The sequence below is a fragment of the Oryza brachyantha genome, chromosome 5 (assembly GCF_000231095.2).
Source record: "Oryza brachyantha chromosome 5, ObraRS2, whole genome shotgun sequence".
NCBI lineage: Eukaryota > Viridiplantae > Streptophyta > Magnoliopsida > Poales > Poaceae > Oryza > Oryza brachyantha.
Genome location: NC_023167.2, coordinates 2,857,498 through 2,882,508, shown reverse-complemented (window position 1 = coordinate 2,882,508; position 25,011 = coordinate 2,857,498). Strand labels below are relative to the sequence as shown.

The 25,011-nt window shown below is 43.8% G+C and overlaps 2 protein-coding genes across 4 annotated transcripts; both read left to right on the top strand.

Annotated features, from left to right (window-relative positions):
• Nucleotides 1-2,619: 2,619 nt before the first annotated feature.
• LOC102700341 lies at nt 2,620-13,309 on the top strand. 2 transcript variants are annotated; one of them, XM_006654963.3, is made up of 10 exons: nt 2,631-3,542; nt 8,745-8,876; nt 8,970-9,115; nt 9,949-10,218; nt 10,308-10,438; nt 11,115-11,232; nt 11,748-11,840; nt 11,917-11,994; nt 12,767-12,854; nt 12,972-13,309. In XM_006654963.3, the coding sequence occupies exons 1-10, from the start codon at nt 2,741-2,743 to the stop codon at nt 12,986-12,988; spliced, it is 1,875 nt and encodes a 624-aa protein (XP_006655026.3). In that variant the 5' UTR covers nt 2,631-2,740; the 3' UTR covers nt 12,989-13,309. The 2 variants fall into 2 exon arrangements, with proteins under 2 accessions (XP_015692818.2, XP_006655026.3); XM_015837332.2 differs by lacking the exons at nt 11,917-11,994; nt 12,767-12,854; nt 12,972-13,309 and having other exon boundaries at nt 2,620-3,542; nt 11,718-11,800.
• Nucleotides 13,310-13,493: 184 nt separating this feature from the next.
• LOC102704057 lies at nt 13,494-18,160 on the top strand. 2 transcript variants are annotated; one of them, XM_006654023.3, is made up of 5 exons: nt 13,505-14,503; nt 14,756-16,326; nt 16,406-16,654; nt 17,108-17,491; nt 17,571-18,160. In XM_006654023.3, exons 3-5 carry the CDS (start codon nt 16,550-16,552, stop codon nt 17,811-17,813), a joined length of 732 nt encoding a protein of 243 aa, XP_006654086.2. In that variant the 5' UTR covers nt 13,505-14,503; nt 14,756-16,326; nt 16,406-16,549; the 3' UTR covers nt 17,814-18,160. The 2 variants fall into 2 exon arrangements, with proteins under 2 accessions (XP_006654085.2, XP_006654086.2); XM_006654022.3 differs by having other exon boundaries at nt 13,494-14,503; nt 16,406-17,491.
• Nucleotides 18,161-25,011: the final 6,851 nt, after the last annotated feature.

Here is a 25,011-nt window from a genome sequence, read left to right as displayed (position 1 = left end):
ATGGGAGTACCGAAGAAATGGTGTGGTAAAAAAACTTTGTGCATTTAGGAGTACATTTGTAATAATATGTTTCAATTGACTTGTCTCATTAGTTAACATTGGCATATTTGTTGTTTAATTTTGTTGGTATGGTTTGTACAAATCAATAATTTTTCTACACGTACAAATAATGTGATATTAATATCGATAATTTTGACATGGCATGAGATATTTGTTAGTTATCTGCGGTACGAATATAGCACCACTTGTACATTGGTATGTAAGTAGTTGGCTAATGTAAAATCAAATTATGGTGTAGATGGATAGAGTTGTCCGTGTGTACTACGGTGGCAGAGTGGTAGAAACAAACATGGATGGACATGTCGATTTTAAGGAAATGAGTATGAAAGTTTTGTTGTTCAATGCACACCCAACCCTAGATCAACTGAAGTCCAGAGTTAGAGACACTCTTGGATGGACAAATAAAAATGAAATGTTGGAGATCGGTGGTCGTTATGATGTAGGCCAAGGCCATAAGTACGTTGTTAGCTTGAATGATCAAATGGGATGGGAGATTTACGTACAACTCGTAAGAGAGTCACAATTTAAATGTATAGAGGTATTTGCTCGCACGGAGGTGATACTTCATGACCCGGGGCCAATACGGGGATGAATATGAGGAGGGTGAAGAAGACTCCGATGAGGGGAGAGTACTATCGGCGTGTGATGAGGAGGGGATGAACCTGAGCACGAGGAGGAGGGAGTGGAAGGTGGCGAAAATGATGACTGTGATGAGGAGGCTGAACAGGAAGACCATGAGGACTGATGGAGAAGAAGACGAGGGACATGACGAGCCTGCGAATGAAATTATTTGTGAGGAGGACGTGGTCGAAACATATCAAGAGGAGTATGCTACAGACTCCGATGATGACCAGCCATTAGAACCTTTAACGGCTGAAGACCAATTAGCCTTACAAGAAATTCGTGCTTTCGAAAGAATAGTCGGCAGACATCCATCCATACATGAGTTTGCCGACCTTTCTAAAGCTGACGGTGCTATATTAGATGGTGATATTTTTAAATAATTGATTAGAAAAGAAAAGGTAATGGAGCATAAAACTCTCCTTCGAAATACGAGTAATGCAATATTTCTAAATTGTTTCAAATCTTCCACTAAGTGGAACTAATAAACCAAAAAAAGCCTTTTAAACTTAACAATCATCTAGTTATGCAATTATTTCATTATCATAATAATATGAAAGCTTATAATTAATTCATATGGGGGTCATCCTCTAACCATGCCCTATGTTCACAAGATAAATAATATATCCATGAATGTTAACCTTGCCATGCAAGTAGCCAACCCAACTTGGAAAGATAATATTTATTTCTGAAATAGAGAAATACCAACGGGTGTCCCAAAAACAGATGACTGGTACAACCTAAACATAAGAAATTTATCTGTATTTGCCTGCATAAATTTAAAGTGTCAGGCTTCTTTGTTCTTTTGACTTCATGCGCTCATGGGATGGTAAAAAACTATCATCGATATGTTCGGTGAGTATAGTAGATTATGTACTACTGCTACTCAATTACATTAAATGTGTGTATTCTGATATTCATCCAAAATACAATATGTGCAGATGGGATTAAATTGAGGACCGAGTTTTTCATCAGCATATCGAAGTTCAATGAAAATAAAGCTAAAGAGAATATTCCTGTAGACACACAAGAATTCGTTGATCGCATCAGGTGTTAGATAGATGCGAAATGTTAGATATTTGCTTATGTAATTATGAACCGCAACTTTGTTTAAGTACCGCAATTCTTGGAGCAGTGGGGTTGTACCTGATTGTGATTTTAACATTTTTTTATTTTATATAAGCACCCGTTTTAGTGCTTACCATTGAACATATCGGTTTTAAATAATCCTTTTTGCAATCATTTAATAGGGGAATATATAAATAAATTTATGATTGAATCATAGATACACGGTGATCACACGACACCATTTTTCCTTGCAATCGTTTTTAAAGGATCATTTTAATCAGTGGATTAATACCCTATAACCGAGTCCCTGCTGACACATCATGCATGCAAAAAAGCGTCGCTATGAATAACTCCACGTATCTACCCTCCACCCTCCAGACATATTGATCTTTATGAAAAAACTCAAATAAATTATGGTGCATATATTTTCCGAGGGAGCATTTTAAAATCATTTAATACTGGAGCAGTGAGGCTGTACATGATTGTGATTTGATTTTCTAAATTTAAATATTTGTTTTCCTTCCAGTAAATTAAATTAATATAATATTTAGAGAGTCTCTAATATTTATCGTATCCAGATGTTCGAGACAACCTATTAAACAACATTCAAATCCATTATTATCTGAAGAATGGCATTAGATCTAGGACGCTCCAAACAAAAAAACACTACTTCACTTCATCTGCTGAAAGAAATTGATCAGCCAGTTCACATGACAGCCAGTTCATATGACATGACGAAGGAATAAAATGTTTTTGCATTTTTTATTCTGTTATATTATAATACAATTACTATAACAATCTTTGATCACGACACAGGTGATATGAAAAATCCGATCGCTAGCGCTGGGGGGAGCGATCGACCTGCCCGACTAAATCGCACCAGGTCTGTGCGACGTGGGGAAAGTAGGTGTGGGCGGACGGACTAGATACAAACCACGAAGCATCGCATCTTCTCCTCCCTGTGTCCTTGAGAAGCGAAGCGGAGAGATCAATGCGGCGGAGATCAATGTGGCTGGCATCGCAGGCGGCGAACGGCGGCGATGGCCAGCGTCCGGAGAAGCAGGATGCAGCGGCCCCCGCGCCGGCGCCGCCCGGGGATGATCCGTCGGGGCCCGGCGGCGGCGATGGCCAGCGTCCGGAGAAGCAGGATGCAGCGGCCCCCGCGCTGGCGCCGCCCGGGGATGATCCGTCGGGGTCCGGCGGCGGCGATGGCCAGCGTCCGGAGAAGCAGGATGCAGCGGCCCCCACGCCGGCGCCGCCCTCGGGGTCCGGCGGCGATGGCCAGCGTCTGGAGAATCAGGAGGCAGCGGCCCCCGCGCCGGCGCCGCCCGGGGATGATCCGTCGGGGTCCGGTGGGCGACGGTGGCTTCGGATGGAGTACGAGTCTTCGTCGGAAGAATTCTCTCGATTGGGCGCCTCCGCCACCGTAAGGTTCAGGGAGGGTTCGTTTGCTCTGCGCCCTTCCGCCGTTGCCGGGGCTGCAGACCCGTCGTCCACTGCTACATCACCCGTGCCGCAAGTCAGGAAGGGGGCGCAGAAGAGGAAGAGGAAGAGGGGGAAGGGGGCGAGGAAGAGGAAGAGAGAGCATAATGTTCAGTCGACATCGACGACGGAGAAGGATGGTGCTGCTTCTTCGGACTCATCTGGGTACAGTTCTCCGATTCGTCGCCCGAAATCGCTCTTGGTGAAGTCGACAAGAACCGACCGTGGAGTTCTGGTCTGCGAATATAACAACGATGAGGAGGCGGGCAAGATCTACCGTGAAGGATACTTGAAGTACCAGAAAAAACTAGGTATAAACACAACACACTCAACTCCCACTTCCTTCTTTCATATACATCCAATTTTGTTTGCCACCTGAAGGACTTGCATCTCATCGAGATTTTCAGACTGAAATTGCTCTCTCCTGGGAGAGCGCACTACAGTTTTTTGAACTAAAACATGTTTGACAGAATGACTCAACGTGATGATAGATTGATCACGGAACATTACATGTATAGGCCTTCACCTTCCATACTAACGATTTATGGAGACAAGATCAGGAGGAGATGGAAGGGAAGCCGGTAATGGAGGAAACACGATTTACATTCCAACATCCCCCGTAGTCACAACACCATGCTAGCGGACATTGAGATTGGAATGGAACTCCGTGAAGACCGGCGAAGGGAGCCCCTTGGTGAAGATGTTGGTATATTGGGAGGAAGTGGGCACATGAAGGACCCGAATCGCGCCAACCGCCACTTTCTCGCGAACGAAGTGGAGGTCGATCTCGATGTGCTTGGTCCGCTGGTGTTGCACCGGGTTGGAGGAGAGGTAGGCTGCACTCACGTTGTCGTAGTAGACCAAGGTGGTCTTGGGCGGAAGCGAGTGGAGCTCGTGAAGGTGCTAGCAAAGCCAGGTTACTTCAGCAACAATGTTAGTGACGACATAGTACTCGGCCTCAACGCTGGAGCGAGACACCGTGACTTTATGCTTGGAAGACCAAGACACCAAGTTGTCGCCAAGGAAGACAACGTAGCCAGATGTGGAGCGCCTCGTGTCGGTGCAACTAGCCTAGTCGGTGTCGGAGTAGATGGCGAGATCCAGTACTATAGAAGGCTGGATGTGAAGGCCGAGATCCAGCGTGTCGTGGATGTACTGAAGAATGCTCTTAAGGGCGCAAAGGTGTGGCTCCTAGGGTTCATGCATGTGGAGGTAGACTTGCTAGACGGCTTAGACGATCTCAGGGCGGGTGGAGTTGAGGTATTGGAGCACCCCGACAAGTCTGCGAAAGTCTGTCGGGTTAGCAACTGGGACACCATCGGTGGTGGAGAGCTTGGCTGGTGCAGGGCTTGTAGTCTGTCATGCCTACTCGAGCTAGGATGTTGAGACAATAATGTCATTGGCTTAGTAGGAGGCCAGAGGGTTGCCGGGAAACCCGAACGCCGAGGAAGTAGTGTAAGTCGCCTAGGTCCTTCATCGAGAACTCGGACTGCATTGCTGAGATTGCCCAGCGAAGAAGTTTGGTGGAGGATGCAGTCAAAACGATGTTGTCGATGTAGAGGAGCAGGTAGATGGTGTCATTGCCGCGACGAAGAATGAAGAAGGATGTGTCGGACTTAGCCTCCACGAAGCCGAACGATAGCAGGAACGAGGCGGACTGGCTGTACCACGCGTGGGGTGCTTGCTTGAGGCTGTAGAGGGACTTGTTGAGTCGGCACATCATGTCAAGGTGGGCGGTGTCGACAAAGTCAGGGGGCATTTAACTTTTTACTCCTATAAATTTTTATAACAGATTTGCCACTGGACCCACATGTCATAGACTCATGAGGGCCTACATGTCATAGATGAGTGACAATCTGTTTTGACCACTTGTAAGAGTGGCAAAAAGTTAAATTTCCCCAAAGCCGGGAGGCTGGATGCAGTAGACTGTCTCCTGCAGGGTACTGTGCAAGAAAGCGTTCTTGACGTCTAGCTGATGATAGGCCACCTCTGAGAGACCGCGAAGCTGAGGACGGTGTGCACAGTGGCGGACTTGATGGGACTGAACGTCTCGCCAAAGTCGACGCCAGGGTGTTGCGTGAAACCTCGAAGGACCCACTGAGCCTTGTAGCGATCGAGGGAGCTGTCGGCCTGTAGCTTGTGCCTGAAGATCCACTTGCCAGTCACCATGTTGACATTGGGAGGGCGAGGAACAAGCGCCAGTGTGGAGAACGGAGAACTCTTCCATGGCAGAGCGCCAGTGTGGGTCGGCGAGGGCGACCTTGTATGTCCTTGCAAGGGAGAAAGCGTGTCGACGTCGAGGTTGAGCCAGTTCGGAACCTTGCGGATGCCATGCTTGCCGCAAGTAGCCATGGCGTGGTCATTGACGATAGGAGAGGCATTCAGCACGGACGGTGGTGCCGGGGCATCATCAACCGGAGCCGACCTAGGTCAGGTGGGGACGGTGGGGTGCGGTGGAAGACATAGGCCGTCCAGTCGTGGAGATGAGGAAGAGGTCGATGACCCAGGAGCCTAGTTGTGGCTTGGCCGAGCTGAAGTGGAGGTGGAGTGTGGCTCAGACTTCGTCGGTCCACCAGGGCGCCGACCTGGGGACGAGGTGACCGACCTAGTTGAGTGGGCAGCCTGTGGCGGTGTTGTCGGCCCAACCGATTGCGGCTCGAGCGACGTTGGCCTGGCTGAAGAGGTCGAGCGGGCTGCCGACCCAGGTGAATGGGCGCCCTGCCGAGGCGTCGGTGTAGGGGCGCCCTGCCGAGGCGTCGGTGTAGGGGCGCCGAAGTGGTTAGCCGGTAGAGGAGCTACAAGCCGATGAGGGTGCCGATATGGCCTACACAGGGGCAGCGAAGTCCTCCAGAAACTCAAAATCAGCTGCATTAGAAGAGTTAGTGGGACCCTCAGTAAACAGGAATGAGTTCTCATCAAACACAACATGCCTAGGGATGATGACTATTTGTGGTAGGATTAAAACATCAGTAACCTTTGTGGTGGAGCGGGTAGCCAAGGAAAACACACATGGTGGAGCGGGGTGCAAGTTTGTTGGGGGGGGGGGGTGGTGGCGGAGAGATTAGGGTAGCACTTGCATCCAAATATGTGGAGGTGTGTATAGGTGGGGTGGACTCCATAAAGGGCAAAGGACGGGGTCCGGTGGTCAAGTGTTTTGGTCGGGTGTCGGTTTATGAGTTAAGTGGCGGTGTGAAGGGCCTCAACCCAAAAGGTGTTAGGAAGGCTAGCTTGGAATACTAGGGAGCGAACAATGTATTTAAGGGAACGGAGGATGCACTTGGCTCTACCATTTTGGGGACAAGTGTGGGGGCAAGACATACGGAGATGAACACCCATTTGTGAGGAAAAAAGTGCGGGCGGCGGAGTTATCAAACTCACGGCCATTGTCACATTGGACGTTGCGGATGGTGGCGGAAAATTGAGTTTAACATAGGCAAAAATGGGACAAGGTGGAAAAAGTACCGGATTTAAAGTCAAGCCGGAAAGTCCATACATAATGCGAACAATCGTCAAGAATGACAAGATAATATTTGAAACCCGAAACACTAACGATAGGAGATGTCCACAAATCACAATGTATCAACTCAAAATTGGCCGAAGCCCTAGTGACGGAGGTGGCAAAGGGAAGACGGACATGCCGTCCAAGCTGGCAAGTGTGGCAAACTCCAGAGGATCCACCTTTGACCAGAGGTACAAGGAAGGAGAGCCGGGCGAGCGCGTCGTGGCTGAGGTGACCGAGACGACGTGTCAAATATCGGTGGTGGTGGTGGCGAGGGCTATGGTGGCTGTGGATGGAGACATGGCATGGTGGAGAGGGTAGAGTGGAACAGAGCTATTGAATTTGGCAATCACGGACCTGGTGTGCAAGTCCTTCACAGAGAAACCAAAAGGGTCAAACTCGACAGAACACCAATTATCAAGAACAAAACGATGAATGAATATTAGGTTTTTGATAATAAGTGGAGAACAAAGAATATCGCGAAGTGTGAAGGAGCGCTTGGGGTGATGTAGGCTTTTTTGCCCAATGGAAGACACTGGGATAGTGGAGCCATTCCCGACGACTATGTGGGAGGGAGAGTTGGGGTTTGGAAGGTGTGTGAAGGAGGGTATCAGAGTCAGATGTCATGTGAGCCGTAGCATCGATGTCCATGTACCATTCATTCGTTGTGGGTTGTGGAAGCGTCATGGTGTTGAAGGAGCCCACGAGAGACACTTGGTCCCATTGAGAAAAGAACTGGTGAACCATCCCATGGGCTGCTGGAAGCCTGTGGGGGTGGGCGGTTGAGACACCACCTGCTGAGCCGGTCGGCCCAATATTCCTTGAAGTGTTGGTGCCTAGGCGACCTGCCACTAGTGGGCTAGTGGTGGCGCGCCGATTGGGCCAGCAAAAGCAGCACCCGCGAAAGGTGGGCCGATCGGCCGTGGGCCGAGGACGTCGCGGCCCAGAAGACCCGGCCACATATCGATCGAGCCGGTCCATGGGTTGAGTGGCATCGGCTACTGTGGGGCGCTGCCCGAGGCTGGTTTGGTGTCGCTAGTGTTGGCGACTTGATTGTCGCTGCTGCCGCCTTGATTGTTGCCGCTACCACCGTTGCCACCGCCGTCGCCGCGATGACGGCGATTGTGTGAGTTGTTGTTACTGTGCCACCGTTGCGTTGAGTCCTTGCACCGAAATTAGTCGCATTCGCTGGATTAGTGGCCTTGTCGTTGTTGTTCCTGCTGGATGTGCTAGCGAGGAAGACGACCAACGGAGTGGTGGAGCGGTGACTTGGTGATCTCCTCCAGGTGAAGCATGGAGCTGAGCTTGGCGAACGTCAAGAATAGGTGTTGCATGAGGATGGGTGACAGCAGGTGGGCGAACTTGTCGGACATGCCACTTAGGGTGTTGAGGACGAGTGTGCGGTTAGTTCGTCGTAGTCGTCAATGAGAGCCTTCATCCCGTGGCAATACTCGGAGACGGTGAGGTCGCCTTGTTGTAGCGTGTGGAACTCGGTTCTCAAGTGGAACTCGGTTCTCAATTTGAGGGCACGTTGCTCCTGAATCCCAAGGAATTGGTACTCGAGACCTCGCCAGACGACGCGGGCAGTGGTGTCGGCGGTGAGGATATCCTAAAGAAGGTCGGAGGAGATAGTGTTGAACAACCACGCGAGAACGATGTATTCCATTTGGAGAACAACGCTAGTCCCATTCCTTTTTCTCCGCATATATCTAATTCTGCTTACTATCTGAAGGATTTGTATTTAGATTGAGATATTCAGAATAAAATTGCTCTCCCCCGTGAGAGCACACTTCAATTTTTGAAACTAAAACAAGTCTACTCAAATTTGTCTTTATTTTCTTGAAAGTTTTCTGAAATTCTGTACAGTGATATATGGAAAAAGAAACATGTCCAACCAATGATGAATTCTAATTTTGATTATGTAGCACATTTTATTGTATTGAGTACATAAAATTCTAGTTTTCATTGAATTTTATATGCAGTTTCTAATCAATGTAATCTTTGATTGTCTTAGCTGCTCAACAACAGTTGCCTACACTCAAGCCATCCCTTGATTTTGAAAATATCGGCGATTGGCATAATCTAAATCAGAAGAGTACAGTTCTTGGTATAGCCAAATCAGTTATAAGTCTTTCATCGACTCATGGTATTACTTTTTCTTCTCTGGTACTGCTTTTTAGTTACTTTATGCATATATGCATATATATATCAATTTGTTAATCTTTTTACTGATATATAGATGAGAAGGAAATCAAACGCTGCACGGGTATCATCATTGAGCACGATGAAAAATCTGCTATTCTTGTCACCTCTTCTCGAATCATATGCACCAAAGAGGCATCGGCTGATTGGAAGGATAACAACATTTACGCTCCCAACGTCAAGGTAACTTTGTGAACAACCTTAGTTCTTGGATCACTGCTTCATATTCTTTTGTTGATGACTAGCTTAGGCTTTGCTTATTGGTATTTCCTTGATGTTGTTATTTCACCTTATATTGTGGTTGCTCTTATTTTCCTCTGGTAGTCTCATACTTCAGTTATTGGTGATACAAATAGGAAACCTATGGCGAGTGATGATTTAGTGCATATTTTGTTCATCTCGGTAGTGGCGAGTGATGATTTAGTGCATATTTTGTTCATCTCGGTAGCATCATGGATGTATCCAACCAGGTGGAGGAAGGGGACTCATTGCCTTCTTCCTCCCCGATCTTTTTCTCCACTACCTCTCTCTTGTTTACGGGTATCCATGCTGGATCTGCTGTAGCATTTATTATATTACACAGGTTGAAGTTAAGAATGATTGGAAATTTCATTGAAAATCCATCTTTCTACTAGATATAAACTGTCCCTAGCTTGTTTAATGTGAAATGAATTAGTGACTTAATTAGCGTCCCTCCCACATCCACACACAAATTTCCAGCCCAAGTGCACTCTTGTACTGTACTCATTGACTGGCCAATATATTTTAGCTAATACATTCACCAATAGTTTCCGAAATATTTCTTCAATGACATCCCTTGCTAGGAATTTACTTATTTTTCACAAAAAAATCTTAAAAATATTCTTATCTATATCTTCTTTTATTGCCGTTTGTTTCTTGTTTACTTTGTTGTTTTCACCATGTTCTCAAGGATTATAGTTTGTTCTATATTTCAGTTCTTGTGTAATAATGTTCTGTGAATTTCATTTGCTTTCAATCACATCTTATAATTTCAGGTGATTGCTCACTTATTGGATGGGACCACCTCTGAGATGCAATTGCTCTACCTTGTCAAGCACTATGAGATTGCCTTTTTTAAGGTTAATGGAGCATCAGATCTACAAGTTGCATTGTTAGATCTTGAGCTTGAATTTGGTGGTGAAGGGTGTGTGCTAGCCAGAGATAAGAATCTTGATTTGATCTGTAGACGCACACGTTTATTGGCATTGGACCCCTGTGGACACCAAAAAAATTTCTATTCATTCATTAATGCTTCGGACTGTAAGGTGATATTATGAATAATTGTTTGGTTCCTTTATTATTACTATTATTCAGATAAGCTTGTTTGCTGTAACTTAATTCCTAATTTATTCAGGGTTCCAACGGAGGAGCATTGGCATATTTTAATGGGAATGTTGCCGGAATGGTTATAGATGCTTTCCCCAATGTTGCTTTTATCCCAAGCTCCCTTATTCTCAAGTGTTTCAGATTATGGAAAAAATTCAGGTATTTTAATTCTTGATTATTTGTAAAGCTTCTAAGTTCTAATAAATGACAAGGAACAAGCAGAAAGTGGCCTGCAAAGCTATCTGCTCAATTCTTGCATATATATTTATACAAAAAAGATGATGTTGAATATATTTAGAGCAAACCAAAGTCTAGTTTCCATTGCAGTTGCTCCTTGGTTGTCTCCATGTGCTGCTGCACCCCGCAACCACCCATTTCTAAGTAGCAAGCAGCATGATTACACGCAATAGGTTACAGATTTTGCAAGATAGGTGAATGGTGAATGCATTGACTAGTCAAATAGAGAAGGGGACACGGGGGGTTTAGTGCCTGTCTGATGTGTCAGCGAAAGCACCCCATTAGCATGCCAATGTGGCCCATGAGCGCCCTCAAATGGGTGCAAGGACGTACTTCTGGTTTAGATAGATGGAGGACATTCTCTTTCTGATTTCATATTTGGAGGACGGAAATTAAACCGACCAAATAGTCAAGGAATGTAAATTAGACATTTGATTTGTAAAATGTTCCAGCTTACATTCAACTGAAATATGATAGTTTTTTTGTATGAAAACTGTAACAGGTGGGAAAGATTTTTACTTTCACATATGATTGTTGTCTTTGCTTTGTACAAATTCCATTTATTTGAATCTAATAATTTGATGGTAACTTGGTTTAGGAAACTTGGTCGTCCTCATCTTGGTTTGAAGCTAAGGACTGTGACTTTTCTGGACATATCAATTTTAGAGCATCTTTCTCGTGTTTATGGTATTAGTTCTGGTCTGATTGTAGCACAGGTATAATTTCTTTTCCATGTTTTCTAAACATAAGTTCTGTTAGCTGTATGCAGCACCCATGCTCTTTTTTTTTAACTATTTTTAATAAACTACATTTCTTTCTTACACACAGGACTATACTTGTAATTGTTTGGGTAATTTCTAATGAACCAACCAGTAGTTCACAGTTCTCATAAGCATTTCTTTCTTACACACAGGACTATACTTGTAATTGTTTGGGTAATTTCTAATGAACCAACCAGTAGTTCACAGTTCTCATAAGCCCTCGCCTTTTCTGTTTGACTATCTGAATAGGGTTTGGACTTGTGAGTCCAAGAAGTGGGACAATTCTTTCAAATAATCGCAATAGTTAAAACATAGCTATATGAAATTTAAGCAAATAAAGGCGTACTTATCTGAATTTTGATGTTTATAATGTGGATTTGTGATGATTTTATCAAATCTAGTGTGGTTTAATTGAAATTAACGTTTTAACACAGATGTAGATTGTTACTGTGCTTTTAACTTGATTCTAGGTATCTCTCGGTTCTCCTGCTGAGAGTAAAGGTATTAGAGCTGGAGATGTCATCTTTCATTGTCAACAAGAAGCCGTTTCAACTAGAACTCAGGTAGAAATATGTTAGCCTTATAGATGCTAGATTTGTCGAGATTTGTTTCCAGTGACTTGAGCTATTTCCTTTTCAGTTTGAAGAAGTACTGCTAGATGTTTGTGAGAAATATTTCGAGAAGGGAATCAACCTGAACTCCAAAGTTAATGTTGAGGTAAGGTTTTATTTATTGATATTTCTTCGTTTTTATTTTAGTACAAGTTATTTTCTTTGGCACATATATTATCTCCTAATACAAATTTCTCAAAACCACCACTCTATTGGGCTAACAATAGAGGTGCATTTTTTTATTTTTCAAGAAATTGCAACTTGACAAAAGTAATGTAAAAACTATACAACTTTGATCTTCAACATCTCCCTCTTTCCATTATTATTCTAATAAGTGATCCGTGCTGTCAACAACAGAAGCATCAGAGTTTTTTAATAATTTTACAGTAGAAGGGCAGATCCTCTGTTCCATTATTAATGAAAATGAAACAAATGTCTTCAGTTTAACATTCTTACATTTTTGGCACTAGAACACTGTTTAATTATAACTGACAGGAGCAGAAACTAGAATGAGAAAAAGCTAGATCCTTCAGCATGTAGTTCTAGTACAGGACAAAGGAGAGATAGAAAAGGACCAAGACATCCTACTTATAATCTTATTACCTGCTGACAAATATTTGGAAAGGCCACAGACAGTCACATGTTCCGAAGGAAGCCAATCTAGAACAGAAACATGCTATTTTTACCTCTTGACTGAAGTAGTATCTAAGATGTCTTTGTTTATTCCAACCAAGATATCACCAATAGTGCCGGTAGACAGTGCCATTTAAAATTTCAAATTTGAGTAAAACTATTATGAATCAGTAAACTCTATGTTAGTTTCAGATAACCAAAATCAGGATTACATTTCTGTTGACAAATTTATATTGCCTTTACAGCTTGATGTTTATCACATCCGCAAGCGTTCCAGGAGAACTGTCAGTTTATCCGTAGAATTATCGGATGGCATAGAGATCATAGACCATGGTAACAAAATTTTGCCTTGTTGCCCCCTGTCTGGGTCCTGTTTTTGGCCACAACATTTCCTGTCAAACTTTTTTGTTTCTTACCAATTATTCAGTCATGTTTTCTAATATTTTGCAGGGTTGTGGCACGACTAGTACTGCAAATTGCTCTCAAGTAATTGTTATTTCGTAATAGGAATACCATGTTGAAAATTTTGGAGCTCGGGTTCAAATGCTTCTTACGATTGTCGGTCTAAAATAGAAGTATAATACTACTAGGATTTATAGCTTGTTCCCTAGTTTTCTTTCATCGTAATTGACCGAGAGAGTGTGTGAGAGAGGGAGCTTCATACCCTGACGTCGTGCAGTGGATTCCTATGCATATATGTGAGGTCCCGTGAAGTAACGGTGGATAAACTAGTTTGCACCCATCTTTTTTTTATGCCTAGACTTATAAGTAAAATTTGAAATTTTAACTTTAAATTTATTGTTTATTTATGTTTTTTCACCAAAGTTAATTTTCTAACTTTGGTTTTTAGATTGTTAACAATACGCAATAAAAGTTTTATTTATAAATTATTTTTTATTTATAAATATGTCGCATGAAATAGCCAAACAATCACCCTTGGAGTTTTATATATCATTATGTTTTCTATAATAACTAAATACAAACGTTTATTTAGGGTGACCCAAAACGAGTAACTTGTGTCTTGTTTTATTTGGAAGGAATATAGGATTTGTCTCCCTATTCATATTAAGAAGAAAATCCCATAAGTTTTTTTTTAATTTTACCTTTTCCCTGGATATTCTGCCACTCTCACTGTCAAGGAGTCCCCGCATTTATCCATTTGGGAACCATGTATAATTTTGCTAGTTTAGAAAAATATCATTATAATTCATCTAATAGAAGATGTCATTATAATTCTCATGCCATGCTCTGGTCCCGGGTTTCTTCCTGTGGTCTTCTAGCGCTAGAAGTCGTGTCCGTCCCGACATCTGCAACGTCCTCTCACACCTTTCTTGAGGGGACAAACAAAGATCAGGACAATTCCCAGGGTGTGACAGGCGGTGTGTACAGGGCCTGGGTACATATTCACCGTGGCATGCTGATCCGCGATTACTAGCGATTTCAACTTCATGTTCCCAAGTTGCAGAGAACAATCCGAACTGAGGTAATCTTTTCGGATTCGCTCTGACTTACAGCCCTGCTTCCTATGATCATTGCCATTGTAGCACGTGTGTGGCCCAGCCCATATCTCGGAGACAATTGGACCCACGTACAAACCCGTGTATTTCCACAGGGTATTTTGTATTGGAAAAAGTATACTTTGACTCCCTCAACTATGGACCGAGTATGAAACATGCCCTCCAACCACAAAACCGGGTATATCACATCCCTCAATTGCTTAAACCGGTGCAAATCAATTACCAGGCAGTATTGTGGGTGGTTTCGTCCGACGTGGCGGATTGACCTCGGTCAAAAAGCCGAGTCAGCACGAGTTTCAGTTAAGGACGCGTGAACTCCTCCTGCTCTCTTTGTCGCACGTACAGATCAAGTAAAACCCTAGAAGTGCTGGGGCGACGAGAAAGGTGAGAAGAAGGCGACACTGGGGGTGGCAAGGGAGGGCGTCGCAGCGGTCGGTTTGGTCAGCCAAAGCTGGATCTGTGTAGGTACGCCTCCTACTCCCCCCTTCCCCCCTCCCCCTTCCCCCTTCTCTCCTTCACATTTGTGTGGTTTATCGATTTGGGTGTCGTTTTATATAGTAGTGGATCTGTACTTTTATCTTGGATTTGATGTGGATTTGGCATTGTTTAGTGTTTGGCAATATTTTATTTCGTAGTGCCTCGAAAAGGTGGTTGGGATGTGGATTTAGGTTTGATCTGTGCATTGACAGGGTTTATTTTTGTCCAATTTGCATGTAGGAAACCCTAGTGGTGCAGCCATGAACGTACTTGACACTCTTGCAGTGCGGTTTCATTTCAAGGGAACTTTTGTTGTGCAAGGCAAAGAGAAGAGTTATTGTGGTGGGAGGGAGGCAATGTCTTACATAGACCGAGATAAGGTGTCCCTTCGTGAGTTAGTAGGACATCTACGAGACCACTACGAAGTAATGGATGGCACGCTTCTTCACTGGTTGGTGCCTGGGGAGAGCTAGATGATGGGCTTCGGGCATTAGTAGACGACAAGGTGTGCAATTTCATGTCGGACTGCATTTGTGTGGGAGGTGTGGCTGAGATATATGCAGAGGAGCCAATTGTGGTTGATGTTTCAGATTGTGAACCAGATTTGCAAGGTATACATGAGCAGAAAGAACATGGTGCTATCCAAGGATTGGAAGACAATGTTGAGTCTGAGAAGAGGCTGGTTGTTTACAAACAACAAGAAGAGATGCTTAATTTTGAGGCAGAAGATGATAGTGATACAGACAGTAATTACATTCCTGGGGATGAGTCTGAATCAGATGAAGGGAAAGAGGCTGAGAACATCAAAAAGCGGTACAAACAGCTGATGAAGAAGATAAAGGCAGGCGAAGCAAACATTCTGGATGATGTTGTTTTTGAGGGGTATAAAACCAATCCAGTCATGTAGGATGGTGCTGAAGAAGGTGGTAACGAAGAAGGTGACTCTGATGAGTCCATAGAGGAGATAGGCAGTGATGGTGAGGTTACTATTAGAGCAAGCAATTATGCAAGGTTCAAGGAGGATTCAACTGTTCCACATTTTGAACTTGGGATGAAGTTTAACTCCAAAGCTCAGTTCAGGACAGCCATTACAAGATATGCCTTGAGTGAAATAAAGGTGATCAACTTCATCAAAAGTGATCCAAAAAGAGTGAGAGCAAAATGTGACTGGCCCAACTGCCCTTGGGTATGTTTGTTGTCAAAGACTTCAAGGTCTGACAGTTGGCAGATAGCTACTCTGGACAATTGTCATGCATGGCCCCCCAGAAGAGATAATAAGCTTGTGACCTCAAGGAGGATAGTTGAGAAGTATGGCAAGTTTATATTTGCCAACCCTTCATGGAACTTGGCACACATGAAGGCTACGGTGCAAGAGATGTCTGAAAAGAGCAAAGCAATTAGTGATGAAGGCAGCATTAGATGCAACTAAAGGGCAGTACCAAAAGTTGTATAGTTATTAGCTAGAGCTTCTTAGAAGTAATCCAGGCAACACAGTGGTTTTGAACAGAGTGGTGGGAATGGATCCACCTGTATTCAAGAGAATATACATATGCTTAGGTGCACTGAAGAAAGGATTCCTAGCAGGTTGCAGGAAAGTTATAGGGCTTGATGGTTGTTTCTTCAAGGGTGCAACTAATGGAGAGTTGATTTGTGCTCTAGGAAGGGATGCAAATAATCAAATGTATCCAATTGCTTGGGCAGTAGTTCACAAAGAAAACAATGAGGAATGGGACTGGTTCATGGATATATTGAGTACTGATTTGCATGTTGGTGATGGAGAAGGGTGGGTCTTCATTTCAGACCAACAAAAGGTATGAAATGAAGATAATGTTGTGTATTAATGGTCTTTTATGAGATCTTCATTTGTACTGACTTGATCTGTGCTTGCAGGGGATTCTCAATGCTGTTCAAAAATGGGCTCCAATGGCTGAATATAGAAATTGTGCTAGACACATCTATGCCAACTAGAAGAAGCACTTCCATGACAAAGAATACCAAAAGAAGTTTTGGAGGTGTGCCAAAGCTCCTTGCACCATGCTGTTCAATTTGGCAAGGGCACAGCTGGTGCTGGTCACTCATGCAGGAGCACAAGCCATCTTGAACACACATCCCCAACATTGGAGTAGAGCCTGGTTTAAGGTAGGTTCAAACTGTGATTCTGTAGATAATAATTTGTGTGAATCATTTAACAAGTGGATCCTAGAGGCAAGATTCTTCCCAATTATAACCATGCTTGAGACAATTAGAAGAAAAGTAATGGTTAGGATCAAGGACCAAATAACAAACTCCAATAGATGGAACACAGTTATTTGCCCTGGTATATTAAAGAAGTTGAATGTTTACATTGCTGAGTCTGCATTTTGTCATGCAATATCAAATGGGGCTGAGACATATGAGGTGAAACATCATGAGCATAGATTTACAGTGCAACTAGACAAAAAGGAATGCTCATGCAGGTATTGGCAGCTATCTGGATTGCCTTGCCCTCATGCTATTGCTTGCATATTCTATAAGACTAGTCAACTTGATGGTTACATTGCTGACTGCTACTCAGTGGAAACATTTAAGAAGATTTATGCACATTGCCTACAGCCACTAGAAGGGATGAGCTCTTGGCCAGAGGATGGTAGACAGCCACTAAATGCTCCTGGGTACATCAAGATGCCAGGAAGGCCAAAGACAGAGAGGAGAAGAGAGGCTCATGAACCTGCCAAAGCAACCAGGGCAAGCAAGATTGGAACAATCATCAGATGTAGGAAATGCAAGCAAGTAGGCCACAACAGATCTACTTGTGATAAGCATAATGGTGTAGGTAGTACCATTTCAATGCTTCAGCAAGTTCCAAACCCAGACCAACATATAGTGCTATCAAACACACCACAGAGCTCAACTCAAAGCAGGAAGAGGAAGTCAGCTGCATCTGCCACCATCAGTGCTGCAAGCATGCCAAAGACAAAAATTCCTAGCAACCAAAAGGTTAGTCAAGCGTCAGTCAATTTTACATTCATAGCACAATAAACCATTTATTCATTTACCTAATTCTGAAATATTGTAGGCATTCCAAGTTGTTAGGGTCAATGCAACAGCAAGAGTTGCAACACATCAAGGTGGTTCCGCTACTGTCAATTTGCAAGCCATTGTACTAGGATCTCAGGGATCGACAAGTGCATCAGTACAGATCAAGTCTGGGAAAGCTTCTGTTTCTGTATCAGCTCAAGAACCAGGAAATGGCAAGGGAAAGAAACCTACTCCTGGTCCACTGCTACTTATACCTCCATGGGAATCTGCCAAACTATGATGCCATTTGTTGAAGGCTGTGATGTCATCTGTTGCAAACTGTGTTGCCATTTGCTATGTTATGTTATGTGTAATATTCTAAGGCATTATATTGCCAGACTTGAAGTTCCTAGGATGTTTTGCAAGACTTAATGCTAGACTTCTGTGTGAGTTGCCAGACTTCATGTTAGGTTCTGAGGCATTATATTGCCAGACTTGAAGTATGTGTGCTGCTATATGTCATGTAATGTAAGACTTATGTCCAGACTATGGCTGATTTAGTGATGTAATTGCCAGACTTAAAGGCAAGATATTAAGTGTTACATTCCGGACTTATTGCATATTATTATGTGATGAATTGCCCAACTTATGCCAGACTTATGGCATATTATTATGTGATGAATTGCCCAACTTTATGATACATAACTTGTATATGTACACTCTTCATTTAATAACATTTACTGATACTACTCAATTCATCACCCAAACCATGACAAACAGACCACAGATTGCCAGTAAAACAAAAAAAAGCATGCACCTATCCTTCTCTAGCCTACGATTTTGTTCTTTCAACGGAATCAATTTTGTATCGGTCTCAGCAGCATGCTTCTTCAACGCTGCCAACTCCCCCCTAGCTGCATCTACATCATGAGCCATGGCTTGCCCTTCCCTAACAGCAACAACAAGTTCATCCTTCTCCCTCCTTAGTGACCACACCGCATCGCGCAAATCATTCAACAGATCTCTGAGAAAACTGCTTGTTGGCCCTTCATGCCAGTCAAAAAAATCGCATCCACCATCCTGGGGTCACAAACCCTAGAAATCAGTCCCAACGAGAAATCCAATCCAACAAATAGAATCAAAATAAAAACTTACTCGAGCATTGCGACATTTGTAGTATCGTCGCCCCGGGTTGTCACGGCTCCACGAGATCCATCGTGCCGACTTCGCTTTGCATCTGCACAGCACCGGAGGTTGATACTCCATTGGCCCCACGCGATACGGTATCGGCGAGGCTGATGTGCGACGAGAAGAAGAAGCGGAAGATGCCTCGCTATGATAACTGGCAATATCCGCCTGCACTGCTCAAGCTCACTGCCGCCGCCGGCGCCTTCGCCTCCGCCGCCTAAGTCGCTGAGAATGGTAGGTGTGTGCTTTTATTCCTAACTACCATGCTGACTCGGCTTTTTGACCAGGGTCAATCCGCCACGTCGGACGAAACCACCCACAATACTGTCTGGTAGTTGATTTGCACCGGTTTAAGCAATTGAGGGATGTGATATACCCGGTTTTGCGGTTGGAGGGCATGTTTCATACTCGGTTCATAGTTGAGGGAGTCAAAGTATACTTTTTTTTCTTTTGTATTTCCACAGCCTAAAATACCCTGCTTCATCTCTTCAGTAGTATGGGAGTTGAGGACGCTGATTCCGAAACCTCTCCGCGCTCCGCCGGCGGCATCGTCGTTGCAGCCGCAGCCAGCGCGGGAAACCAGTCTGCTGCCATGGATGACGACGGCGTCGCATGCCCGTCGTCCTCGCTCTCCCTGTTGCGCTCTCGTCCCCGCTGCCCGTCGCCGACCCCGTCACCGTCGCCGCGGCTCCCCCGACCACCTCGCCGTCGCAATCCTCATCCAAGCAGCGACGGCTACTCCAAGCAGCCCAAGTCTGACGTCCAGTGCAACAAGAAGAAGTACAAGGTCGAGAAGGCCATGCCAGACTCCTCCTGGCCATACTTACACCGCCTCGACGCGTCGTCGTCCGCAGCCGCAGCCGCAGCCGGCGCAGGGAGCCAAATCTGCTGCCATGGACGATGACGACGCCGCATCCCCGTTGTCCTCGTTCTTCCCGTCGCGCTCCCCGTCACCGCTGCCCGTCGTCGACCCCGTCATCGTCGTCGCGGCTCCCCCCGGTATGGCGAGCGCCCACCCCCACTACCTGGGAGTCGGCGGTTTTCCCCTCCGGCGACGGCAAGGCGAGTCTGAGGCGGCGACGCGAGAGTCTGAGCGCTGAGAGGTAAGCAGGCGTCGCAGAGACGGCCCAACAACCAACTGGTGGCAGAGGCAGGGCTGCACAGGGGCCCGGGGGAGGCACCTCCGCCGCCGCCGCCGCCGGCAATTCCGGCTCCAACTCCGCCGCCCGGAGCACCGCCCCCATGGCGCCGCCGTCACTCCCATTTATAGCAAGATGCGTCATCGTCGTCTCCCATTCCCCACACACTGGCCGCCCTCGTCGTCGCGCCTATTGACTGCCGCCGTGGACTCGACCTGCCGCCGTCGACTTGGGGCCAGGCAAGGAGAGGGGCTGGCCTGTGGGGGGCCCGTGTCAGTGAGTGGAGACAGGAGCATTTTAAGCAATATAAAATTAGAGTGACGGGTCGAGTGGTCTCCAGAGCGTAAAGAAATAGTATAACTAGATAACAAAAATATTTATAATGGCATCGGTGCGAATACAGAAATTTTAATGATATTTTTCTAAACTAATATATTTATAATAACATAGAACTAATTAACCCTAAAAAGTAACGGACATACTATGGGACGTCGTTCGGTTCCGATGGGTTTGATTTTATTTGGAATCGTTAACCGTTGGTTCGACACATACATAGCCATAATCCTTCGTTCTCTTCTCCTTCACCACAGCCATTCTCCTTCCCCACTCACGCCTCCCTGTCGCGCATTTCTTCTGACCATACTTTCCTGTACGCTCCGGGGAATCCCGACCATTGGAATCTCCTGTCGGTGCTCCATCCACCCATAGGGGTGGTAGTGGGTCTAAGCAATTTGCCTATAAAATTTAAGAGTCGAGTTTAAAACAAATTGAAAATTAAATTGTAAAGAGTTTTGAGCTAAATTTTTTTTAGAATTAAATAGGGTTAGGAAAAAACCAACGGGTCTTGGTTCATTCCCACCCCTATCCACCCACGCCCAGGGCATCTCGCCATGGTTCCAAGTCGTTCTCCTCTTCCTAGCAACAACTTGGTTAGGGAACCATATGATACTGCCTGATACCACATGATATCATGTGGTACCAAGTTAAGCACCTTGATACTACTCCCTTATTATTATTATTATTATTATTATTATTATTATTATTATTATTATTATTATTATCTATGCTATTTCTTTTTCATGATACAGTTTTACATGATAGTATAAATAAGCACTACAAAGAACTACATTTTACATGATGTTTCTTTTATACATGGTAACTATACATGATCAATTTATATGTGTTTACCGGGTAGTATCACCTGGTTTCATCAACTACCACTTTAGTAATGAACTAGAACAACTTGATATCATCTGATATCATGTGTTCCTTATGTTTAGTATCACTGTACATGATCATATTTTACATAGTATTATACAAGATAATTGCGTGCCAAGAGGTATCGCGGCTAGGTAGCGGCACATAGGCAGCGGAGCAAGGAAGCGTGGTCGAGCACACATGGCACGAAGAGATGTTTCAAGTGCGAGCACGTCTGCAGTTGGTACATAACTTATACAAGCATTGTTACGGTCCAAACATTGTTACGAGTTGGGCCTCGAGGTACCAAAATACATCTGGCCATTCATTTTTGGAGGGCACGATGGGAAAAAGAAAATGTGGAGCGCTCCCCCGGCCCCACCGCCTCTGTGGCCCCCGACGCCTCACTGCCGCCGCCGGCCACTTGGCCAGCGGCAAGGGAAAGACGAGTCGCGCGGCAGTGGTGGCAATTGCTAGCGGGGATTTTTGCGGTGGTTGGGCCTGTGGCCGATCTGCTGTTCAGCCTGTTCTGCTACTTCAGGCCACGGCTCTCCGGCAGGCGAAGCGCCAGGCGTTTTCGCGAGAGGGAGAGGGAGATCATCTACTCCTCCAGCCCGTATGGCACCGCTGGAGTGGTCATGGCAGCTGGTGGCATGCTTGAGCGGGGAAAAAAAAAGTCTTTTTGGAGGACCTCAGCACCAGTGGCAGTGCTTGGCGACGGCAGCGTCGTGGCCGTGAAGCGGCTGCGCGATGCCACGGCTACGGCGGCGTCGAAGAAAGATTTTGAGCACCACATCCCGGCGCCTCACCGCCCCATTCGCCTCCCTGTTCTGCACGCGAAATTACTCTCCTACCCTACCACATTTACTCATTATGCAGTACCACATTAGGATAAAACCGGTGCCCCGCGATATCGATCTCTGCTAGCAGGATCCAACGGTCAAGAATCGGTACTGCGAGGTACTGTTGGACTATAGAAAGCCTCAACTTATATGGTTTCGTCCTCTATACCGTCAAGTCATCTACTATTCACACAGTAAAAATAAAGAGTTTTTAAGAGTTTGGTTTCGAATCTATATATATCTTATAATGATTGCACTGATCCATTCCTAACGACCCATGAAACAATTGATAGCTTATGAAACTTGTTATTTGGTTATAAAGCATATGTATTTTACACCCCATCTTTTCTTTCGCTTATGCTTATAAGCTAAAATTTATTTATTTTAAACTAAAATTTAAAGTCGATTTTGAGGTTTTTTCACCGTAATTTATTTTTTGATTTGGCTTTTAGATCACTGAGAATAAATTTACAGATTATTTTTATTTGTAAATATGTCATTTGACTTTTTAATAAAATAAAACACAGCCCAAAAGACCACGTGTCGTTGCAAAAGGAAAGGGTCAATCACAGTCCGCTACTAATAGAATTGATACTAGATTGGTCCAAAAACAAGATTTTTTTTATCTTATCTTGTATATTCCATAATAATTTCATTTCTGAACCTGTTAACGCCAGAATTTAGAAAATTATCGTCAGAAACTAAAACGAGATTAATGACCGAATCAGATAGAAAATAGGGTAATCGGACAAGAAGCAATTGGAATGCGACTCGGGTTTTGCCGATGTAGTCTGGATCGGATAAGAAGTAGCGTCCGATTGGCTAGATAGGTTCAGGAATAATCACAGTCCGTGTAACTTAATTCTATCTGTCAGTAGAGTTAGTTTATGATTTTTTACTTTATCTCTAAGAGAGTTAGAGTCCGATCGGGACTTGTTTGTTTTCTTTTATCTATTATAAAATGTGTATCATATTAGAGATAAAGTTTGCTATTTTCTTTTATCTATTAGGAGTCATGTGTTGTGTCCGATATGGACTATTATCCACCCGAGGATATAAATATATATGCACTGGGTCATTATAAACCATCTACCTATCAATTAGATCAATTACTTTCGGCGCATCGCTATCCTCCTTCCCGAGGTTTCAACTCCAGCGGAACTTGGCACCTAACGCGGGGTTGTATCGTATCGATCTTCGGTGGAGGGGTAAGTCCTACGTTCCATCGGCCAAGGTAATTTTATCGACTAGATTAAAACTGTATCGGTTAGGTCCAATCTTCTAATTTGGTTATGCGATTGCTAGTTATCATATCACTTTCAACTTGAGTTACATCTGTATCTTGGGTTGATATGGTCGACAACCTTGGGCGATCTACATTGGTTTGATATTTGCTATTTGACATATTCAATCTAATACTGTCTCGGTTCGGTCCGATCCAGTAGATTGCTTTTATCATATGGCTTATATCAGATCAATGTATTATGCTCGCTGTTTTATCGGAGTACCAGCCAATAAGTTATCAGTCATCGGCTCTCGTTAGCTTGATAGAAATTTAGATTTGTTTAGTATCTAGCCTGACATTGCTAGGTGTAATCTTGAACTGTCTCGATTGGGTCCGATCTTCTATGATTATTCTTAGTAATCCAGGCTAGATATTTTATAAATCTTGGTTGTTTGTCCATCGTCTATACTCTATAGCCGACGATTTTTATCGATCCACATGCTTGTCATATTTACATCAATAGAGTAACTGATTGCTTTAATGTGTTATTTTTATACCAATCAGCTTGATTTACATAGAGCGGTAATTATTTTGTGTTGCATCGGCTTATGAGACGTACGTGTCAATTGATCTTGGCCGATCGTAGCACATGATTCATTGTTTCATTATTATTTAAGTATATTTCTATTGGGTTTCTAGCCGATCTAAGCCTTCAACAGCCGATCATTCATCCTATCGGCTAAGTATTGTTACATCAACATCCGATCTGCTGGATTATTAGTTACCTATCGGCTCGATAGCTGATCGGCATGTTTTATTCTTCATCTTGTCAGTTGCAGGATCAAACTGACTGGCACGCCCACGTGCCTTCTAATAATTTAGGTACTGCATTAGAGTATTCTGAGAAACGACTTTTAGACCTTCGTGTGTGACACATCAGCGGTCAGCTTTTGACGTCAACAAAAACCATCATTGCACCTGAACTTGTAAAAATGAAAAATAAATGTATTGGAAAGTAGATAAAGTTGAAAATAATTATAGTGGGATTTGATAAATTGAAGAGTATTATAATCGAGACAATTTTGTTCTTACCCCTGTTTTAGATTATAATACTGATTTTACCCATCTTTTTTAGGTTTTTCATTTTTACCCCTGTTTTCTTGAAGTGACACAATAGTCTGCCCCTCTTTTAGATGGAGAGACCTAACATTGTTAACTTGGGGTTAAAAGTACTCTTTTACCCTTTCTCGAGAATTTCATTTTTAGCCATGTTTTTTTGTGATTGCTTATTGCCCTGTTGTTGTATACATACGGTTCTGACTTACAATAGAGGGCAAAAAAGCAAGCGATAAAAAACAAGGCTAAAAATAATAAAATTCCCGAGAAGGGTAAAAGAGTACTTTTAACCTTTAAGTTAACACCGTTAGGTCCCTTTATCCAAAAAGAGGGGGGAGATTGTTGGTTCAGTTAAAAAATAGGGGTCAAAATGAAAACCTAAAAAAGAGAGGTAAAATTAGTATTAGAATTTGAAATATGGGTAAAAACGAAATTGCCCCTTTTTTTTTGATATGTGTGGGACGAGTGAAAAATAAAAAATTTTAGGATCGAGCGAGTAGTATATATAATATATGGATGCCGCCACATAGTGCACACTGGCGTGTTAGGCTTAACTAGCGACAAGCCGACTTATCAAAAATAGAACTGCACATTCTCCCGCGGACGTCTCAACAACGAGATTGTTGAGTGTAATGTCATAAACAACTACCTCAATCTCATATCTAGTTGCTACTAGTATACCCAAAATTGCATGTATTTTTATTCTTAAATTGTCCATCCAATTTACAATTCGATTATTTCGTAAGATTAAATCTTTAAAACAAGATAACACATGATTATGTTTTATGATAT

Coding starts and splice junctions, on each gene's coding strand:
- LOC102704057 (XM_006654022.3), top strand. CDS start 16,550: ATGCTGTTCAATTTGGCAAGGGCACAGCTGGTGCTGGTCACTCATGCA. Junction 17,492..17,570: donor AAATTCCTAGCAACCAAAAG/GTTAGTCAAGCG, acceptor GAAATATTGTAG/GCATTCCAAGTTGTTAGGGT.
- LOC102700341 (XM_006654963.3), top strand. CDS start 2,741: ATGCGGCGGAGATCAATGTGGCTGGCATCGCAGGCGGCGAACGGCGGC. Junction 8,877..8,969: donor AAGTCTTTCATCGACTCATG/GTATTACTTTTT, acceptor ACTGATATATAG/ATGAGAAGGAAATCAAACGC. Junction 10,219..10,307: donor TTAATGCTTCGGACTGTAAG/GTGATATTATGA, acceptor TAATTTATTCAG/GGTTCCAACGGAGGAGCATT.